Raw genomic sequence first — 22,523 nt, 5'->3', positions numbered from 1 at the left:
CCTGTGCTCCGCATCAAGAGAAGCCACCACAATGAGAAGCCCACGCACCGCAACGAAGATTAGCCCCTGCTTGCCGCAACTAGAGAAAGCCCGCGCAGCAGTGAAGACCCAGTGCCCCCCAAAATACATATAAATATAAATAGATTAATTTAAAAAAAACCAGACCAAGACAGTAAAGGAAAACTATAGATTAATACCTTTCACGAATTTAGAATCAAAAATCATCAAAAAATTTATCAAACTGAATCCCATGATATATAGAATTATACACAATGACTAAGCAGGATTTATTCCAAATATACAAGGCTAGTTCAACAATCAAAATTCAATCAGCACAATTCACCACATCAACAAGGTGAAGAAGAAAAATCCTACTATTATATCAATTGACACAGAAAAAGCTTTGACAAAATTCAGTACTCATTTATGATTATTTTAGTCTAACAAAAACTCAGCAATTTAGGAATAAAGGGGAATTACTTCAACTTGGTAAAGAGCATCTACAGAAAACCTACAGCTAACATTATACTTAAGGGTAAAAGACTGAATGCTGTCCCCCTAAGATAGGAAATAAGGCAACAATGTCCACTCTCACCACTTTTATTTAATATAGTATTGGAAGTTCTAGCCACTAAATAAGAGATAGGAGATAACACTACACACCTATCAGAATGGCTAAAATATAAACAGTGACAACATCAAATACTGGGAAGAATAAAGAGAAACTGACTCATCAATATTGCTAGTGGGAACCTAAAACAGCAGAGCATTTCTGGAAAACAGTTTGACAGTTCTTTTTTAAAAAACTATGCATGCTCGGTGCTTTGTGACCGCCTGGAGGGGTGGGATAGGGAGGGTGGGAGGGAGGGAGACGCAAGAGGGAAGAGATATGGGAACATATGTATATGTATAACTGATTCACTTTGTTATAAAGCAGAAACTAACATACCATTGTAAAGCAATTATACACCGATAAACATGTTAAAAAAAAAACAACTATGCATGCAATTACCATACAACCCAGAAATTAGACTCATGGGCATTAGTCTCAGAGAAATAAAACTGATATTCACATAAAAGCGTATACACAAATGCTTAAGAGCAGCTTTATCTGTAATAGCTAAAAACTAGAATCAGCTCAGATATCCTTCAAAAGGTTTAACAAATGGTGGCAAATCTATACCATTGAATATTACTCAGAAATAAAAGGAATAAGCTATAAATGCAGCCACTTGGATGAAACTCCAGGTAATTATGCTGAATGAAAAAAGATAGTCCCCAAAGGTTATATACCATAATGTTCCATTTATTATAATACTTTTGAAGTGACAAAATTTTAGAAACAAAGGACAAGTTTAATGGTTGCCACGGTTTAGGGAGGAATGATAAGGGCAGCAGGTAGGGCCCTTGCTGTGATGGGTCAGTTCAGCATCTTGACTGGGATGATGAACGCACCAACCTATATGTCTGATAAAACTGCACAGAACTATATGGGAGCATATGTATATGTATAACTGATTCACTTTGTTATAAAGCAGAAACTAACACACCATTGTAAAGCAATTATACCCCAATAAAGATGTTAAAAAAAAATCTAAATAACCTCAAGAAAAGTTAACGGAAAAATAAACATATTTTGAAACCTAAAAAAAAAAACACAAAAAAACCCTGCACAGAACTAAATGCACATATATAGACACACACACACACAAATGACTAAAACGGCATGTGAGTCTACAATTATCTCAACTGAAAAGATATTCACTTCCTCCCTCTTCTTCATAAATATAAAGTTGTTCCCACCCCCTCAATACCAGTAAGTCCACCTTGGTACCAGTTTCTGCTGAGCTTCCACGTAGTGTTTGACTCTTTCTCAATAAGAGCACTTGCGGCACCCATCAGTAGGTCAGAATCAGCAATGAATTCAAGCCTATTGGCACATCATCCTACAAAATAGTCTCTCCAGGAATATCTAACCGGAATCTCACCAAGCCTGTGGACCTCTTTCCAGTTTAAAAAGAACAAATTAAATGGCATAACAAGAGAACAAAAGTGTAGGACATTCTACAGGACAAGTAACGTGGAAATCATTTTAAAAAACTGATGTATGGGACTTTCCACTTGCTTTTAGCTGTCCACACACATACGCATACATACGCATATGACAGATAAAGCAACTATGCCAAATGTTGACAATTGTTGAATCAAATGATGGGTGTATTACTGTGGTATTCTTTCTACTTTTTTGTTTGCCAGGACATTTTCTTAGTAAAAAGTTGGTGGAAAACAAACCCCGCTGGCCACGTGGGGATGGCATGGTCTTTCAGGTGCCTTCCCACTGTGATATTCGAACACTGACGTTCAAATCTTGGCACTGATATTTGTTAGCTGTGTCTTCCGAGCCTCGTTTTTTTCTCATGTATAAAGATGAAGGCTTTGGAACAGTTCTAAAATTCTGTATATCTTAAGGTCAGCAGAGAAGTTGATTCTAAATCTCTCAATAATCCATTCACATCATGAACAATCCTTATTGCCAGCACATTTTTTCTTTCAACATGAATCTTTCAAACAGTAATTTAAGAAATTTCTCTCTTCTTCTGGATCCAACAAAGAGAGAAGGAAGGAGAGAAAGTGTTCTTCAAATATTTGAAGAATGTTCTTTGTTCGCCCATCACCTACCTCCCTTCTGAAGCTAGTCATTTCTAGCAAGTCAAATCAATATACCATTATATTGTATACCATGTGCAAGCCTCTTTAGCCTTTCTGTTATCAAGATTTAGCCGTATTTGACTTTCCTCTGTACCCTTTTCCGAAGCCTGTCAGGCCAAGTTTTAGCCAATTTGCTCCTATTGCTCTGAGCTGCCTGACCAGTGTGTCTTATCCAAGGATAAGTCCCAAACTTGATCAGAATTCCAGGCATGACACCGACACCATCATTCCCCTTCCAGGATACAAAGCTGAACATGATTATGAAGATTTGTGCCAACAGGTGTGTTTGCCCTCAAAGCGCAGCTTCAGGAGCAGAGAACTGAAAACCCATCTCCTCTCTCAAGATCTGAGTATCCCAGGAGAGAGGCTGCCCGAGTAATGCAGGAAGAACAATGCAATGGAAGAGATCTAAAAGCTATGAGCTTAGAGTACACTGGGCATGTGGATTTTAGTGTCCATCCTAACAAACAGAAGAACGTATGAGTCATTTTCTTTTGTAGTTGTTCTTAATAAAATGTACATTTTTATTTGTTTTTTTTAAGAGTAGTTTTAGATTCACAGTATAATGGAGAGGAAAGTATAGAGATTTCCCATATACCCCCTGCTCCCATACATGTAGCCTCCCAGTTATCAACATCTCTCATCAGAATGGTACGTTTGTTACAACTGATGAACCTACACTGACACATCATAATCACCCAAAGTCCATAGTTAACATTATGGTTCATTCTTGGTGTTGTACATTCTATGGGTTTGGACAAATATATAATGAAAGGTATCCATCATTATATTATTATAAAGATTATTAATTATCTGAGCTAGATCTGGATAACTTGCTGCAATTTCTACACCAGCACTTGCTGCTTCACCTTGCACTTTGATGTTAAGGACATGGCTTCTCTCCTTAAACTTCATAAACCAGCTTCTGCTGGCTTCAAACTTTTCTTCTGCAGCTTTCTCACCTCTCTCAGCCGTCACAGAATTGAAGAAAGCTGAGGCCTTGCTCTGGCTTAGGCTTTGGCTTAAGGGAATGTTGTGGCTGGTTTGACCTTCTAACCAGACCCCTAAAAGTTTCTCCGTATCAGCCATTAGGCTGTTTCACTTTTTTTTTTTTTTTTTGCGGTACGCGGCCCTCTCACTGTTGTGGCCTCTCCCGTTGTGGAGCACAGGCTCCGGACGCGCAGGCTCAGCGGCCATGGCTCACGGGCCCAGCCGCTCCGCGGCCTGTGGGATCTTCCCGGACCGGGGCACGAACCCGTGTCCCCCGCATCGGCAGGCGGACTCTCAACCACTGCACCACCAGGGAAGCCCCTCACTTTTTTTTTTTTTAATCATTCATATGTTCACTAGAGTAGCACTTTTAATTTTCTCCAAGAACATTTCCTTTGCATTGGCAACTTAGCTAACTGGTGTAGTAACAGGCCTAGTTTTTGGCCTGTCTTGGCTTTCAACATGCCTTCCTCACTAAGCTTAATTATATCTAGTTTTTGATTTAAAGTGATAGACATACGACTCTTACTTGAGCACTTAGAAGCCATTGTTTGGTTATTGGTTATTGACCTAATTTCAATATTGTTGTGTCTCAAGGAACAGGGAGGCCCGAGGAGAGGGAGACAGACAGACAGTGGAAGAGCCACTCAGCGGAGCAGTCAGAACACAGACTTTTATCCATTAAGTTATTATATGGGTGCGACTTGTGGTGCCCTAAAACAATGGAAATAGTAACATTACAGATCACTGATCACAGATCATCATAACAAATATAGTAATAATGAAAGCGCTTGAAATATTGTGAGAATTACCAGAAGACACAGAGATACAAAGTGAGCAAATGCTGTTGGAAAAACGGCACTGATAGACGTGCTTGATGCAGGGTTGCCACAAACCTTCGATTTGTAAAAAACGCCGTGTCCATGAAGTGCAATAAAGCAAAGCTCAGTAACGTGAGGTCAGCCTATGCTGCGTATATACAGGCGTATAGGGGTCAAGATTATTGTAATAGGAGAGAGTGTCTGACAAGGGACAAGTGGAGATTTATGGCTGATGGGCAGGGAGAGGGAGTGGACGGACAATTCCTAAGAGGAATTTGGTTAGGTGCCAAGGATGGGGGTGGCGGGGAGAAACTTGGTTTAAGATATTAAAGGTGGGGAGATTCTCAATATTCTCAAATTTTTCAAGATTCTCAAATCCTGGCTTAGCAGGACTTTTTGGGAAAACTGGGCTCTGCAGGCCAAGGATGTGGACCAAGGAGAAGGCCTGGATGAAGAAAACACTCAGAGGAGCCTGACTGAAGTTTGGTCAAGGTGGGGCTTTTTGTCAATACTCTGCCACTTCCTGTGGCAGGAAAGTGTTCCTAACGAAGTATCATCTGACTCAAGGCTTAAAGAGTGAGAAAGAGCCTGGTGAGGAGAAGGGGAAGAACAGTCTAGGCACAGAGGAAGAAAGTGCAAGAGAGAAGCGGCAAGAAATTCTTGATTCCGCGCACCGCTCAGCCTCCCATCTGAGCCAGTGTTCCTTCCTTTGAATGTTCTGTGAGTCTCAGAGCTGTGACAGGCATACTAGACCCAGGAGTCAGGAACCCTGTTATGACTGTGCAACCAACTGCTCATGAGGTTTCACTGAGCATCTCTGGATCTGAACTTCACCATGTAAGACAAGGAAGTTACTGGCATTGGGGATGGGGACCTTATTCTGGGGCCCATACTGCACATTGCAGGGTATTTAGAGTCAATGGCCTCTGCTCAATAAATGCTGGCAGTGTTCTCCAAATATTGTAAAAACCAGCAATGACTCCCTCCCGTACACATAACCAGATGTCCCCCAAACTGGGGCGGGAGTGATCCTACCTTCTGCTGAAAATCACCTTGTAATCACCAAGGTTCCTTGTAGCTCTCTGTTGCTTCACTCTATTTGAATTGTAAATCCATTCTGGAAGAACCAACCTCGTCTTACTCCATTCTCCCTCCCTCCAAGCTTCCCCAGAGTCCAGAGAATTAAGTGGGTGGGTAAGTACCATTCCATATTCCTGAATGTGGGTGAAAGAGACAGAGAATTCCAGCTCTTTCCTCTGGGAATGTTCTTACGAGCCAGAACTAGAAATACCCTCCTTGTGCCTGCGCTAATGGGAGAGGAATGGGTAATAACCCACCAGTTTGCAGCAGATGAGAATCAAAGCAAGAGGGAAATTTCGAGATAAAACTTTCCAGAGCCTGAGCATTTAAATTCTTTCCTCTTTGGAAATTAAACTACTGATCTTTCTAAGTCGTCCTTTACAATCTCTGAGATTTTTGTTAGGATAAATATAGGCAATGAAATCCTCCTACAGCAAAATTCCAAGTCCTAAAATGTTGTATTTTCTCTTTGTGTGAGAAATATATTTAAAATATATAAATCGTGTCTCTATACATATGTAATACATTTTCCAAATTCTGTTCTGCTATTCAGAGTAGGATATTTTGGACTTATGTTGAAGATAAATGTATGTTGATGTTTTACAGTATCTCCTGCAGTGCAGCTACTGTTAAGTGGCAGCAATAAATAATAACCACTGGCTCTAATTGCTTAGAGAATTGCCAAGTGATAATCTGTGATGTAATTAAGTAAAGGAAACCAATGCTGTCTTTAACCACCTCCATAAAATGATTCCCTACAGAGGCATCTGACCTTCCATGAGTAAAGTTACCTTAAGGGGCAAAATTAACCCTCTAAGCATACTCCCTCAGCTAGGAAAAGTCAACCAAACCCTGCGTTGGTTTTGTCGTTGTTGTTAAATGAACTACGTAGAGCCTATGTTTATTTTTTTATGAACGTTTCAAGAGTTACCTTTTGTTTTGATTCTGATTCCCAAAATAAGCAGGGTAAAAATATGAGCTTGTGTTTTGACTGGGGGTCCGTAAGTGAGTTCACGGGAGCTTCCAGGCCACTGGTTTGGGAAGAGGGTGCAGGGAGAGGGGCACTGCCACTCTTTCATCTCCATAACCCACCGCCTGAATTGGGCTGGGTTGGGGCCCAGGGAATGTGCATGTGGAACCTCTTCTAGGAGAATTCTAGAAATTCCCACATCTCTATTCTGACATGTCTGGTCCCGCCAGGTAACTATTATAGGCAGAGCACTCAAGGTCCAACCTGTCTTCTGAAACCTCCAAAGGGGATTTTTCTGGAAGAAAAGTACGTGGGGTTTGCAAAAGCCTTGTTCCTTCTGGGCACGAAATATATTTATCTTAGTTGCAGAAGGATGATCAAACTGCTTGTCATTATTGCAATTTGTGAACCATCACAAGCATTATAGGAGTTGATCAAGACCAAAAAGTCCTCCTGTCAGACTAGCCTCAGTGGTGCCAAAGCTCAGAGACAGTATAAACAGTGGTAAGGGGCTTCCTGAGCCTGACAGCTGTGATGGTCATGGGAGCCTTATATCTTTCTCTCTCTGAGAATCCAATAACCTTGAGGTGTCTTGAGGAAGATGAAACAGCTCAAGGGTGATAACCAGATAGAGGATGCCTATCTGGAAACCAGCCAACAAGTTGCATTTCTATCAGAGTAGATTATAAAGCTCTCCTGAATATATTGTCCACGAAAACAAGCTTCTTCTTTCCGTTATGTAATGATTTCCTTGCGGCTCTCTCCTTCTAACCCTGCATACCTTTGATTGCTTGCTGCTGCTTAAGTAGCTTATGATTACAAGGCTAGAATTTTCAAAAGGGGAGAAAGGATAAACCAACTTTGAAAACGTCAATCAGATTGCAGACTCTCTGAATTCAGTCAGTCTCTATCAAAGCTTCTGATGTGAACTACCCATATTTTTCAGGGTTGAGACTCCTAGTTACAGGCAACTAATTTTAGAACCTCGGGACTTCTCTTGGTTTTAAGATCTTGCTATCCTGCCAGAATACATTGATATCTTCGTTAAGTACAGAGGTCTGGAGTTTTCATTGGAGATGGCCAATTTTATGAATTGATTAAAATTATGAGATGCTGCATACTTCCAACTCAAGTCACAGGTGTGCCTTCCATGAAAGGTAACATCTATAGAGTTGTTTTGCTAATGCACTATTTAGTTCAAACTGTCTTGCACACAGTTTGTGATTTCAGAAAGGAGTCTCTTGATTGCAAGAGTGATTGCAGCAAATCACTCAGAGGGAAGGACCTCAGGAGGGAAAAATCATTCAGAGCAGTGTAGTACCACGGGATGTACGTTTTCCTAAAATGCCTCCTCACCTTATAGTCCAGTGTCTTATCCTGAAAGCGATTTTATGGCTGTAAGAGCCAGACAGACTTAGAGGAAAGAATATTCCATTTCAAGCAGTGGCCAGTACACTACCACGAACTCCACGCAACATCTATAAATATCAGTTGAATTCCATTGTAAGTAAGAGTGGTGTGGCCATTCATATTCACTCCCCCATGTCAGAGGAGATCTTGCTGTTTGTGACCCCAGTTAGGCTGATATGATCATAGCTCCACGTCTAGTCTTAAGTGCTTTCTTTGCATTCTTGAGACTCTTCCTAGTTTTTACTTTTCTGAAGCTCCTCAGCCCAAGAGTTACCAGAATAGATAAGCATGAAACTAGTTTGTCATGGTCATTTAGTAATGGATGGAATGCCCAGAGCTCACTCCCATTGGGGTGTTTTTTTTGCCATGGCTGCTGCTCCTATAGGCCCTGGCCCAATCCCCATCTAGACGGCTAATGAAATAAACCTCTTCCTTGCTTGCATTTCGGCTGTCTTAAAGTGGTGTTTGGGGGCCAGTTCTTTCCCAGTGGGCTAAGAATCTTGCGGTGTACTAGCCTTCCTATCTGTAGACATCCATCTAGCATTTATTATTAACTGTTCTAGATCGTAATCTTCTTACTTCCCACACTAACCTTACGTGAATACAGCCACAGCCCTCTCCTAAACCAAAATTAATCCTTTTTTAAAAATAAATTTATTTATTTTATGTATTTAGTTTTGGCTGTGTTGGGTCTTCGTCGCTGAGCGTAGTTGCGGTGAGTGGCAGCTACTCTTTGTTGCGGCGCGCGGGCTTCTCGTTGCGGCGGCTTCCCTTGTGGAGCGTGGGCTCTAGGCACGCGGGCTCAGTAGTCGTGGCTCACGGGCTCAGTAGTTGTAGCTCGCGGGCTCTAGAGCGCAGGCTCAGTAGTTGTGGCGCACGGGCTTAGCTGCTCCTCGGCATGCGGGATGTCCCCGGACCAGGGATAGAACACGTGTCCCCTGCATTGGCAGGCTGATTCTTAACCACTGCACCACCAGGAATGTCCCCCAAATTAATCTTAAAGCCTGGTTTTCTTACCAATTCTTGTATACATGGTACTTAGTAGCATATTATTTTATAAATATGAGCCATGATGGAAAAAGGGCTTAAGGACATACATCTGCCATCACTGCTCCTATCAATGAGCGTAAGAGACATTGAAGAGGAAGAAAGTGTACCCAGTGGTGCTCCCAGAGTGGGTTTTGTCTATTTTCAGTGTTTCAAAGCTTCCAACAGGTTGGTTTAACATGTTTGCCTTCGTTCATTTACTAAGAATCATTTATTCCGCATCTACTATGTATAGGTACTGGTGATTTACAGGGATTCAAAGACAAACACGACACACTTCCAGCCCTGATGGAGCTCATAGTCTAGGTTAGAGAGGCAAGTGGTCCCTTCTTGCAAAGAGAACAGGAAACGTTCTCTTCTGTAGACATGGCTTCTACGTAGGGGGATATTTCATCACTTGAGTGGCAGGAATGCAGACCCCGCACAACCATGCACTTCTAGGCACCCCCTTGACAGCCCCGAAGTCAAGTCATATTAATAACGAATATTAATATTGTGCGTTGCTGTCCTGGGTGCTGATCCTTACCGTGTAAGAACTAGATACAACTATAGCACCTCTAACTCACCTCCTACCCAGCAGAGTTCCTTTTGTCCTTAATAGTACCTCTGACCTTCCTCTCTTTACATCCCCATTCAGCTCTCACTTACTATACTGCAATGGCCTCCTCTTAACTGGACTCTGTGTCTCCAGTCTCCTAACTCCAACCCACATAATCTCTGTTACCAGTTCAAATCTTCCTGAAGCGTAATTGCCGTTGCTCCCTTACTCTGAATAAACAGCCAGTAGTTCTCCCAGCAAGCAGGATGAAGATGGATCACAATTCTAACCTTATTTCTATTCCTTTACACTTGCCCCAATGGCACTGGCAAACTTGCCATTGCTCCCAATACAACAGTCTCTACACTCAGAACTTCCTGTTTATGTGGCTCCTTCTGCCCTTTTCCTTCTACGTCCAGCATCCAAACCTTCCCATTCTTCACAGCCCAGCTGAAGATGTTCTGAAACCTCCCAGCCATGGGTGACCTTGCCTTATAACTCCCAAACACTCTGCAATTCCTATCACTTTCCACCTGATATCATGTTCACTTATGTAATAATGAAAACCAACATGACCATCAACTCATTCTATGGATAGAACAAGTCAGTTGCTCTATGACTTTGTGTACATTAGCTCATGTTATCATTACCAGGGAGGTAGGTGCTAGGATCCTCTTTCTACAGATAAGGAAACTAAACCACAGAGAGATAAAACTCACTCGCTAAGTTTACACAGAACAGCTGAGATTTGAATCAGTCCGCTAACTCCAAACCCTATGCTTTTAACGACTATGCTTCACTGCCTCCCATGTATGTATTTTTTAATGTCTTCTACTGGTTTCCATCTACTAGCAGAAGAGTAAAAAATATCCTTTTATCTTATGTATCTTCCACAAAGTAAAATTTTGTCATATCTTTGAATAAATGCCTTCCTGATTCCTTATCCGGTTTTAGGTACTTCAAAACTTTTAAAATAAAACATTGAGTGATGATAAATTTCATTAACTGTTTAAGTGAGCAGATAGAAGCATGTGATGCTAATTTCATTCTCTTCAATTCTTGGGAGAATTTAGAAGCACTTGGACCAAACGTAATAAAATATTGTTTTTATTTATTCAAACCAGCTTCTCATTTAAAATAAAAAAAGCCTGAATGGAGGCAACCCTAAAAGATGAATTCATTGTTTGTGTACACACACACACACAGACACACACATACACACACACACAGATGATTTATACACTTGCTCACCAAAGAAACACAAACAAGGAGAAACCCTGGCAAATTGGAATTTGAAAACTTTAGTTTCAGTTTCCTTTTTAATGGTGGATATGAATACTTTGCATTCTTGTGTCTATATCCTGAGATGGATAGGCCTGTCAGGATTGGTCTAAAGAAACAGTCTCTTACCTTCATACTTTACTTGAGTGAGAGAACACTGTCTTCACCATTTACATCACTATTTTCTCTATACTAGTTCAAAAGCCGGGCCCTGTTCTTAGACAAGAACATTACCCTTTATGTTCTGTCCTCCATAAGCAAATGCTTGAGTTGGAGGTGAGTTGGGGCTCCCTCCCGCCTTTCCTCCTCCCTCCGTTTCCCCTTTTTTCTTCCCTTCTTTCTTTCCTCCTTCCTTCCTTTCCTTCTCTTTCTTTCTTTTCCTTTTCCTTTCCTTCTTTCTTTCCTTTCTTTCTCTCTCTCTTTCTTTCTTACTTTCTTTCTTTCCTTCCTTCCTTCCTCTCTCTCTCTCTTTCTTCTTTTTCTCTTCCTCCTTCCTTTCTTCCCTGCTTTCTCCTTCCTTTTCTTTCTTACTCCTCTTAATCATATGAGCTTCATCAAACCATATGAGGCAGAGTTAAATCCCAGGCTTCTGTTCTCTGGGAGACCACCCCTGCTAAGACAAGTAATTAACTAATTGACTTTCCAGCTAACATTCAGGGTAATACATTTAAGATTAAGGTCTTGCAAATATTAATTCTACCACAGCAAAGTTAAACATTTTTGTTAGCATCTTCCTTGACCTAATATTATCTGAACACAATTATTTCTTTTACTTTTTCTTGATTACCTCATTGAGAAATATAGATTTGTTTGCCTAGATGCATAATGACACACAGAGACCATCCAGCTGAAACCTGATTCACATACAAATTATTAGAACCCATTTAGGAAAATATATCACCCGAATTCCCATTCCAAACCACTTATCAAAGACCCTCAGCCCTAGAAGAGGAGAAAATAGGTTCATCTGGACAGAACACAATGGAGTTTTGCCCATTTCCTATTGTCCTGCTGCCATCACCACCATGAAAGCAGTGTAACCAAGAGGGGTATCTCTATATACCATGCAAGTACAAATACTGCCTCCTATCCTATTGGGATGAACTTTCCAATTCACAAAGCTCCTTCACACATGGAATTCTGCATAACCATGCAACAGCCCCCTACATGGAGAAACAGGAAATCACCCCACGTTGGACTTCAGTCTTCTACACAGAGTTGCATGCTTGTTGAGTGGCAGAGCCAGGATGTCAAGCCCTTGAGTATAGACTCTTTTGCCCCTTTACTCAGAGGGTTCTTGCCATGTCTAGAGGCCAAAATACATCAGAAGAGTTGCAGAGGGAGCACATATTCCTCTCCATGTTGGCTTAGGCAACGTTATCAGAAAAGGGGCAAAGTAGGAACTGTGAAAGTCATGCTGTGGTTATTTTAGTAATTCACTTTGAAAGAAACTTCAAATGGGATGAAGAGATAAAGAAACATACTCAGATGCAATGTTTCTGCACCTGCTGCAAATAGATATTGGTGGCAAACCATCTGCACAACTAGTTTGTGGTTTAAGGAGGACCCTAAAAATCTCCAAGCAACAGTCATAAACACAATGATATTGATTGTAAAGTGAAGAGGTTTCAAGAACTGGCCAAAAGAGCTTTAGCTACTAATATTAACAGACTTCTTGCTGTTATATGCAGAAGAATTAGCATAGAAATAGGCACTGTGATTTCAGAATTAACTAAGAGGCTTCCCACCACTTTTTCTGAGAAATAGTGTCACTGGCAACCACATCATGCCTTTAAGTGGTTATCTGATCACAGGTAGTCTCTTTTTTCTTATATGCGTCTAGCCCTGGGATCTAGGTTCTAAAATCTCCACTAAAAATTCAAAGCACAAAGGAGTCACTTCTTGAAACTTAAATATCTTCTTATAGATAAAACACTATTTTGCATCTCATTTGTATTACGCTGTTGACTTAGATTTTAAAGCCTCAGGTGGCAATGTTGGGTGCTCAATTCATAAAAACAGCAGTAGAACTACAAATGCATCCATTTTCATAATCTCTAATTGCTCATAATATAATGATGAACGTCCACCTATAAACCCTTAATAAGTCCTAATTAATACAAAATTATCCTTTTTTGAGAAAAGTTCGTTACACGTCACTGGCAATTTGCCATTCACAGAGCTTTCGCACATTTTCACATTTGAGCTTTTAATTATCAAACTAAGACTGATCTAATCCATAGCTGACTATGTAAATGTCTTGCAAATTATAGAAGAAGACTGAAAAAATCTGAATATCCACTTGTCACCTGTTAGTTCATTTTGAGACAAGTGCTCAGCTACACTGAGAGAACTGCGGTTGTAGGCAATACAGAAAATAATTTCCCCCCTCTCTGGTTTATTAGAGTTAAACCGTGCTATAAGTCTAAATGAGTTGGTAGAATGAGTAAATTCTGGAAATTCTGGAAGAGATTCATGGAAACTTACCATGGCAGATTACGAACTCCAGTAAGCAGTTTAAAAAAATTAACTTTTTACCTAGAACAACTGTAGATTTACAGAGTTATCGTGAAGATAGTACAGAAGGCTGCTCTATCCCCTGCATTGGGTTTTCTTTATTATTAATATCTTACATTAGTATAGTATATTTATTACAACTAATGAACCAATATGATACACTATTCTTCACTAAAGCCTATGCTTTATGCAGATTTCTTTGGTTTTTACCTAATATCTTTCTTCTGTCCCAGGGTCCCATCCAAAATATCCCATTACATTTAGTCTTCATGTCTCCCTAGGCTCACCTAGGCTGTGACGGTTTCTCAGACTTTCCTTGGTTTTTTATGAACTCGACAATCTTGAAGAGTACCGGTCAGGTATTTTGTAGAATGTTTCTCAATTAGAATGTGCCTAATGTTTTCCCCTTGACTAATCTGGGGTTATGGTTTTGGGGGAGGAAGATCACAGAGGTAAAGTATGATTTTCATCATCATGTCAAGGGGAACTACTCTCAACATGAATTATCTCTGTTGATGTCGACCCTAGTCACCTGGCTGAGGAAGTGTTTGTCTGGTTTCTCTTGTAAAGTTACTCTTTCTCCCTCCCTTTCCACACTGTACAAGATCTTTGAAAAGAAGTCACTATGCTCAGCCCACACTTAAGGAGTGAGAAGCTACGTTCCACCTCTATGAGGGTGGAGTAACTATATAAAGTATTTGGTATGTCAAATTATAAAAAGCTGAGAGGATTTCACAACTCAAAGATATCATAAATAAGAAAGAGGAAATCCATTTGAGGAAACCAGGAAGTAAGGAATTCAAGCTAATGACCAGCTAAGATATAGGGGGCAGTCACACCCCTCAACAGGGGTAAGCCTCATGACTTGAGACCCATTCCATTCAACTTTTTGCTGCCCAACTTTCTAGTTCTTCTAGAAAAGTGAAGTGTTCAAACATTTGGAAACTATAGTGAATTCCAAAATTATTTTACTTTTCTCCTGGGATCACCCCGTAAGTATAATACTTCATTCATTGCAAATGCCTACCCATCAGTAAGGTTCTGGTCTTGAAAACGTATAAAATAGTTTTCAAGTTTCCAAGAGTCAATGTTTCTCTCTTGGGAGTGAATATAAGTGGATATGTGATGGAAGAGGTGCTATCTCTCATTTACAGAGGAGTAAAATGCGGTAGCAATTAAGCGATTTGCTAAAGATCTTCATAATCAATGATGTCTGTCTTCACTATTCAACGAAAAGGGCTATCTCAAAATTCTCCAAAGATCTACTTGTTGTCAAATACAATAGCCCTTTCTCCTTCCTTATTCTCCTTCATCTTTCTGTTGCGTTTGACTTGGTTAACGACCTGATGGTATTGGGTAGCTATTAATTTATAACAAACCATCCCCAAACTCAATGGCTTAGAAAAGCAGTCATTTACTGTTGCTCACACATCTGTGGGGCAGCTAGTGTTTATCTAGGCTGGGGTCAGCTGGGTGGCTCTGCTGCTTTCAAAGATCTGCTGGCTGGCTGGCTGGCTGGGGAGTCATTCTTCTCTTCAGTCTAGCAGTCTAGCTGTGGCATATGTTTTTCCATGGCAATGGCAGAAAGCAAGAGAACAAGTAACATCTGAGGTCTCTAAGAGCTAGGCCCCAAATTGGTACACTGTCATTTCAGTCACATACCATCAGTTAAAGCAAGTCACACGGCCAAAGGGCAAGAAATACACTCTCATCAATGAGGTCAACACATAGCTAGCGTGTGGATGCTCAGATGAGTGAAGAATTGGGGTCAGTAATGCAATCTATCATATCCTTCTTGAAACACTACCCCCCTTTTTAGAAAACACATTACTATCATGATTCTCTCACTTTTTATTTCCTTAACCTTTCTTCGTTCAACCTCAGAACTGTATGTAAGCTTTACATAAGGCTTAGCTTTTCTAAGTTTCCTGATTCTCTCCATGTGTGTATTCTTGCTAAGAAAGCTTATCTAGGATCAGACTCTGTAATTCCCTAATGGTCATTTATAGTTTACCATTGGGCATTTCCATATTTTCCTTTGGAATTGCCTAAGCTCACAATCTTTGGTCTCACGCTCCACTTAAATCAATGTTTCTTCCCAATACAAAGCTGTATCTCTAAAAAAGACTTGGGTCTTTGGATCCTATTTGCTATGAATGCAAAAGCAAAACTCAAAGCCCTAGTGAAAACTTACCCTACATTAATAGGAATCTGACATCTCTAAAATTTAGAAGAGGATATGTGTAAAAGAAAACGATGAGAGCATTATTAAAAACCACTTCCTATGAGAAACGGTTAAAGTTACTAATATATATATTTTTAATCTAGAGATTATATACGGCGTCATGTCCACCATGTTTAGATAATTTAGTGTGTGGTATAGGAAGACCTGAGGTTCTCTTCTTTGTAGCAGAACTATACTCAGTGGGTGGATGTGGGGGAGGAAAAGTTTTGCTTGATATAAGGAAGACCTTTTTAGTAAGAAGAACTGTACAGAAACAGAATGGGCTAATATCTGTATTTTTCACGTGTCACTCCTCTTTCCTGAAATGTCTTACTCTTTTTCCCACTTATCCAAAATCCTATTTACCCTTCAAGGCTTAGCCCCAGCTTTCATTGCTCTGTAAGCTCTTCCTAATTACTCAAATTTTATCAATCCCTTTCAACTCATTTTGCTAATCTCCTACCCCACCCCAACTAAATTAAGGGCTCTTTGAAAGTAGAAATATGACATACTATTCTATAACTTCAAGTATTAAACAGAGCTCTGAGTTTATAACAGCCACTCAGTAAATTCTTACTGTTTTTTGTTTGTTTTGTTTTAATGAAGTGTAGATGATTTACAATATTGTGTTAGTTTCGGTAGTACAGCATAGTGATACAGTTTTAGGATTTTTTGCAGATTACATTCCATTATAGGTTATTACAAGATATTGAGTATAATTCTTTGTGCTGTACAGTAAATCCTTGATGTGAATCTATTTTATGTATAGTAATTTGTATCTGTTAATCCCATATTTAATCACGTATTTTCTGATTTCCAAAATCTAGAATCATTAGATTTGGTTATAATTTGAATCAGATTGAAATGCTCAGCAATCTGTTCATTTCATCTGGTTTCACAAGACGATACAGCTTCTGATGTTAATGATAGCCTGAAGGAAGCAACAGATTTTGCCATCACTTGACATCCACAGAATTTAGAGATCCTTTAAGATCTTAAATTTTTAGCTCAAATAATTTGCTGGGAGAATTAGCAAAATATGTCATCATTTCTTCGTGTCTGAAAATTATTTAAAACAAAAATCAACTGGGGACTGGGAATATATGATGTGGGAGAACACATACAACACTAGAGAACCGTCACTCTAGTTTGTATTCAGGTCTACCTGTTGTCATAGTTACTGTTGTACTCCAAGCGACTTCCTTCCTGAATCGCACTCTGCAAACCGTCAGTGAAAATAAGCTATTCTTCTTGCTTTATTTTTCTCTATTCATGAATTGAGGCTAAAGTAGCGGCAATTGCACAGTTGTTTTTACACTTTGAGCAAGATTTTAACCACACAAGAAGAACAAGAGGTTTAATCAAAACAAGTGCCTCTGATGAAGGCCTTACCTCATTTTTTCAGCAATATTCGTTAAGTAGCTAGATACTGGGGCCGCAACTATGATTATGGCCCAGGAGGGAGAGACAAGTAAGGGATGCATTTCAATGAAATGCAATCAGGTCTGTGGTGGAAGCAAGAGACCAGAGACCCAAGGAAACACAAGAGAGACATCTTGTAAAGTTTGGGGTTCTGGTGCAGTCAGATCAAAGGGAGGTTCCATCCTGTGATTCTCAAAGCATTGTTCCTGTGAAGTTTAGCAAATGTATTTTCTGTCAATTTGGGTACAGGACACTGGTGTTACCCTGCAGGCTGGGCTCACGGAGCAGAGGACAGGCAGCCAGTGCTTCACACACAAAGTCCTATCACCTGCTAATATTCATGCACAGCCTCTCCTTTCTGCTTTGGCTGCAGGAACTCCTTCACAGACATCCTCCGGGCCATCCTGCTGTCATTGGAAGTCCTTATTGAAGATCCGGAGCTCCAGATAAATGGTTTCATTTTAATTATAGACTGGAGTAATTTTTCCTTCAAACAAGCCTCCAAACTGACACCATCAATCCTCAAACTGGCCATTGAAGGGTTGCAGGTATGTTCAATGAATGTACCGTATGAGATAGTATGCGACTGTGTGCTCTTTTCTTATTGCAACCCAAGTAATGTTTGCCTTTGAGAATGGAAAAAGAAAACTTCGATAGAATCCACCTGTGAATACTCCGTACTTTTACCCCAGCCTGAGTTGAGATGATTTAAAAAAAAAAAAATTAGCCTCCATTTTCGTTAACAACTCTAAACTACTGTTACCATGGGCACAAATTACCTACCGCTGCGAGTATGAATAAAGCTTGGAGATGTTTAGCCAAATCCATGTGAGAGTTCACACAAATTAAAACTAGAAAACATCTACTTTATGAGTGTGCCCTTATACTGCAGTGGCATGGAAGCTTTCCAGGGTTTCTGGAAGCATCTCTGCACATGAAAATATACCCGGTGGGTCCTCACTTCTCTGAAGGCAACGTGCTGAGGTGTTTGTACTAAAGTAAATCATTTCAGTGCAAAGGAAGCATATGGAACTCTACTTCCTGTTTGTATGACCAGTTGTCAGGACTCTGGGGAAGGGGTTTTTGTGCTGTGTAGAGGTTAGGGTAGTCAGTTCCTGGGGTCCCTTCTACTTTTAAGGACCGGTGATTCCATGAAAAGTAGCAAACTCAGAGCTAAGCAATGCTGCTCAGCTTCCTGGTGATGCATTATCATTGTTCAGGAAGATTCAGAATCAGCATAGATAAAACTCAAGTCCATTCTTCATTTTGTAGGAAGATTGACTCCCAACAGATAGCAGTTACATGCAGCTACACAGATCACAAACTATTTGTTAATTCTCAGATCAAGCAGCCACTACTCAAGCTCTTCAAAGTACAGGACTGGGAAACCCATTTCAATCACCCATCATACTCTAGTGTGATGAGTAATCGATGGGCCTGTTTCTTAAACTGTGGCTGATTCACATTTGGCTCCCAGCAAATATGCAGCACTTACAGGGCCTCTGATAAACTCATGTTTATTGAATGGAACTTATTTTGTTGAAAGGGTTTCCTATTTCAGAAGAGGAACAAGTACACACTGTTCCAAGAATGCCACATTATCCTGGGGAGTTACATCACACAGTGTATCGGGGGCACATTTTTAAATTTGCTTTTGCGTTTCTAGACTACAGAGTATCCTGCCTTGCCTTAAAAAAAATCTCAATCATAGACTTGTTTGTCCTTTACTGTCAATCACTTTCTCTTAGCTCTCTTTTTCTCCAGCGTCCTCTCATCTAAGCCTCTGAACATCTGATCTTTCTCTCCTTAAAGCTTTTATCAAAGGGAGATTTAAAGTTAGCTGCAAGGTTTATTTCATTCCCTATAATTATGCTGGCCATATTTCCAGGATTTTCTGTGGTGTAGTACAAGCTTCATATAATTTTATCTTTCTAAAAAGAGATAATTCATTACATGTGTAAGTAGCTGTGATTCAAATTCTATGTATTTATAAGATTTTTCATAAATCAGGAAGAAAAATGTACTTTTTCCAACCCTGTGTTCCAATTTTTATTTCTGGAAATGTGTGGATTATATAACACGTCCCCTGCCAACTTCTCTAGGCTAATGTGGGTCTTACTGAGTTAATGCATGTGAATGTGTTTTAAAACATAAAGCTGTACATAAGTTTGTAATATATTTTTACAAGAAATACTAGATGACCTTTTGTGGGGCAAAGCGAGTCATATCTGGGCCTTCTCTCTTCACGTACCAGGGTCCGGGTTGAACTCCACAACGTCCTATAGCTCTGGTTAAAGAATAGCCTCTACTGGGCGAAGGGGAGATGCATGGGGTCAGGGTCAGAGTAGAGAAAAAGTACTTCCTCCCAGCATCTCACAGAGCAATGGCCTGGACCTCTCTGTTGCTAAACAAGGTAAACTCCCTCGACTGTGGGAAAGCATCAGGCCCGTCAGGCTGTCTGGATTGGGATGCAGCTTTTTCTGTGAATTCTGCCTGCCCAGACCCCGAAGACCTAAGAACTCTTAGAAAGGTGCAGAGCCTCCTGCCAGGAGAAGCTGAGCTTGGATGCAGCTCCTCTGTCTGGGATATGGGCTCCCAGTCCTAACGAGCTTGTTGGCTTGGTTCTTGCCCTACAGTGGGTGGTCAACTCTGGCCAGCCACTGGCAACTTCTCGCTCCAGGCTATCCTCTCTCAGGCTTTGCGGGAATTCAGACACCATGGTCACCTCTCTACCAGCTCTCCCAGGGACCTTATATCACTGCAGGGATTGCTTCCATCCACGGTGTAACCATTAACCGCTTATGGCCTTTCAAAAAAGTCCTAACTGATACTAGCAGAATTCATGTCTTTGTGGTCACACTGTGGTACAAGGAAGATCCCATACAGGTCTCCACTTGTCAGCCATGAAAGTTCAAGATAAATTTCATAACACCACTGGCATGGGTAAAGGCCATGGACTTTACTGGAGAAAAGGAAAGGGTCAGTGAGAGATGAGAAGTCACTGCTGTTCTTTTTTCCTCTGCACCATCAGAGAGGCCCAAAGAGGTTCGAGTGTCCTGTAGACATGCAGGAGATTGCAGGGGAGGGAGACCCTATGTTCCAGTGAAGGGAACTCACTTTCTCCGCTGTCCTGCCTTTTGTGGGGTAGATGTGAGAAAGTAACCTGGCACGGGGGTACTAATCAGACTACTTTTGTGCTAGGCCATCTGGTTTGGGGTTTCAGCTGTTCATAGGCGTTATCTAGGATTACCTGCTGATCAACTCCTCGAGAATCTGGGGCCCTGAAATATGGCAACCCCCTCAACACACACAGATAGTACAATACCTCCTGCAGGAGAAGGGGGTGGGGTGTTCAGGTTGTGAGAATTTAGAATCATTTTTGTTCAGTCCTTCGCCTGCCTCACAACCTAGTTTCAAAACCCTAAGTTTTAGCTCTATTACCTCTGTTCTTAGTTCTCTATAAAGAAAGTTGTTCAGTGAGACCCTCAATTACTAATTGTTCCAGGTTGGGTTCTCTGAGGAGCAGATTCTGACACAGAGATTAACATGCAGGAGACTCATTAGGGAATGCTCTTGGGGTCAGCACCCACAGAAGGGAAGCTACGAAGAATGGTTGGCAGCAGAAGTTAAGCTGGGATTCAATCATTTCCAATGAAAGCTTCAGGTGTTCTGAAACTGAGATGACCCTTCAGAGTTGTCCCTGACTGGAGCCAAGGGACTGGACCTTTATATTCCAACATTGTTCAGTAACTGGGTGCAGGCTGTCCTGAGAAGTGGTTGTGAGTTTGGACAAAGCAGCTCTCTTCAGCCTGGGGCTCCAGAGGCTGGAGCTATTATCTGAGAATTTTCTCCTGGTAGCACCTCAAGCAGCTGGGAAATAAGTACTCAGTCCTAAAGGGGGCCTGGCAGCATATCAGAATATCTACCACAATAAGCAAAACACATTGAATGCCCTGTAATGTCATGTCGAGAAGCTTCCTTTCTTTTGAATCTGGATGTTTAACTGCTTTTTTTCTTGGTTATATACAGTCCCAATTATCCCCAAGTGGAGTTGATACCATGTAAGATAGAGGTGATGGGCACTGGGCTAGCAGCTTGGTGACAGTCTTCTGTTTGGGTCTACCAGTTGTATTTTAATGCTTTAAATGGCAATTATAAGTTAGTAGAAGGAAGGAAATAATAAAGATTAGAGCAGAAATAAATGAAAAAGAGACCAAAAAGAATTTTAAAAAACAATGAAACTAAAGGCTGTTTTGTTTTAAAAGATAAAGAAAATTGATAAACCCTTAACCAGACTCATAAAGAAAAACAGAGAGAGGGACCAAAAAGTAAAATTAGAAATGAAAGAGGAGAAATTACAACAGATATTACAGAAATACAAACAATCGTAAGAGAATGCTATGAACAGTTATACACCAACAAATTGAACCGTCTAGAAGAAATGATTAAATACCTAGAAAGATACAATCTTTCAAGACGGAATCAGGAAGAAATGGAAAACTGAACAGACTGATTACTAGTAATGAAATTCAATCAGTGATCAAAAAACTCCCAACAAGCAAAAGTCCAGGACCAGACAGCTTCACAGGGGAATTCTACCAAATATTTAAAGAAGAGTTAATACCTATCCTCCTCAAACTATCCCAGAAAGTTGAAGAGGAGGGAACACCTCCAAACTCATTCTACAAGGCCAGCATTACCAAAAGCAGACAAAGACACTAAAAAGAAAGAAAATCAGAGGCCAATATCCCTGATAAACATAGATGCAAAAATCCTCAACAAAAATATTGGCAAATTGAATTCAACAACACATTAAAAGGATCATACATCCTGATCAAGTGGGTGCAAGGATGGTTCAATATCCACAAATCAATCAATGTGATACACCACATTAACAAAACAAAGGATAAGAATTATGTGATCATCTTAACAGATGCAGAAAAAGCATTTGACAAAATTCATCATTCATTCATGGTAAAAACTCTCAACAAAGCTGCTATAGAGGGAACACACCTCAACATAATAAAGGGCATTTATGACAAACCCACAGCTAACATTATACTTGACAATGAAAAGTTAGAAGCTTTTTCTCTAAGATCAGAAACAAGACAAGCATGCCAACTCTCACCACTTCTATTTAACATAAGTTTTGGAAGCCCTAGCCAGAGCAATTAGACAAGGAAAAGCAATAAAAGGCATCCAAATTGCAAGGAAGTAAAACTGTCACTATTTGCAGATCACATGATACGACATATAGAAAACCCAAAAGACTCTACCAAAAAACTATTAGAACAAATAAATAAATTCTGTAAATTTACATGATACAAAATTAATATACAGAAGCCTGTTGCATATCTATACACTAATAATGAGCTATTAGAAAGAGAAAGCAAGAATACAATCCCATTTACAATCAAATTTTTAAAAAATAAAATACCTAGAAATAAATTTAACCAAGGAGGTGAAAGACCTGTATACTGAAAACTACAAAACATTAAGGAAAGAAATTGAAGA

General features: G+C 40.3%; 1 protein-coding gene across 1 annotated transcript in view; it reads left to right on the top strand.

Annotated features, from left to right (window-relative positions):
* CLVS1 (clavesin 1) overlaps window positions 1–22,523 on the top strand; it is a 227,081-nt gene that overhangs the window by 122,980 nt on the left and 81,578 nt on the right. Inside the window, exon 5 of the mRNA XM_089899113.1 lies at window positions 17,383–17,557. Coding sequence (XP_089755239.1) covers window positions 17,383–17,557 — 175 coding nt within the window. The remainder of the gene's footprint in view (window positions 1–17,382; window positions 17,558–22,523) is intronic.

Source organism: Delphinapterus leucas, chromosome 17 (assembly GCF_059928025.1).
Source record: "Delphinapterus leucas isolate spDelLeu-1000000601 "Yukka" chromosome 17, BTC_Dleu_Yukka2, whole genome shotgun sequence".
Lineage (NCBI taxonomy): Eukaryota > Metazoa > Chordata > Mammalia > Artiodactyla > Monodontidae > Delphinapterus > Delphinapterus leucas.
The sequence above is the reverse complement of the archived record's forward strand: the minus strand, read 5'-3'. Positions and strand labels throughout refer to the sequence as shown.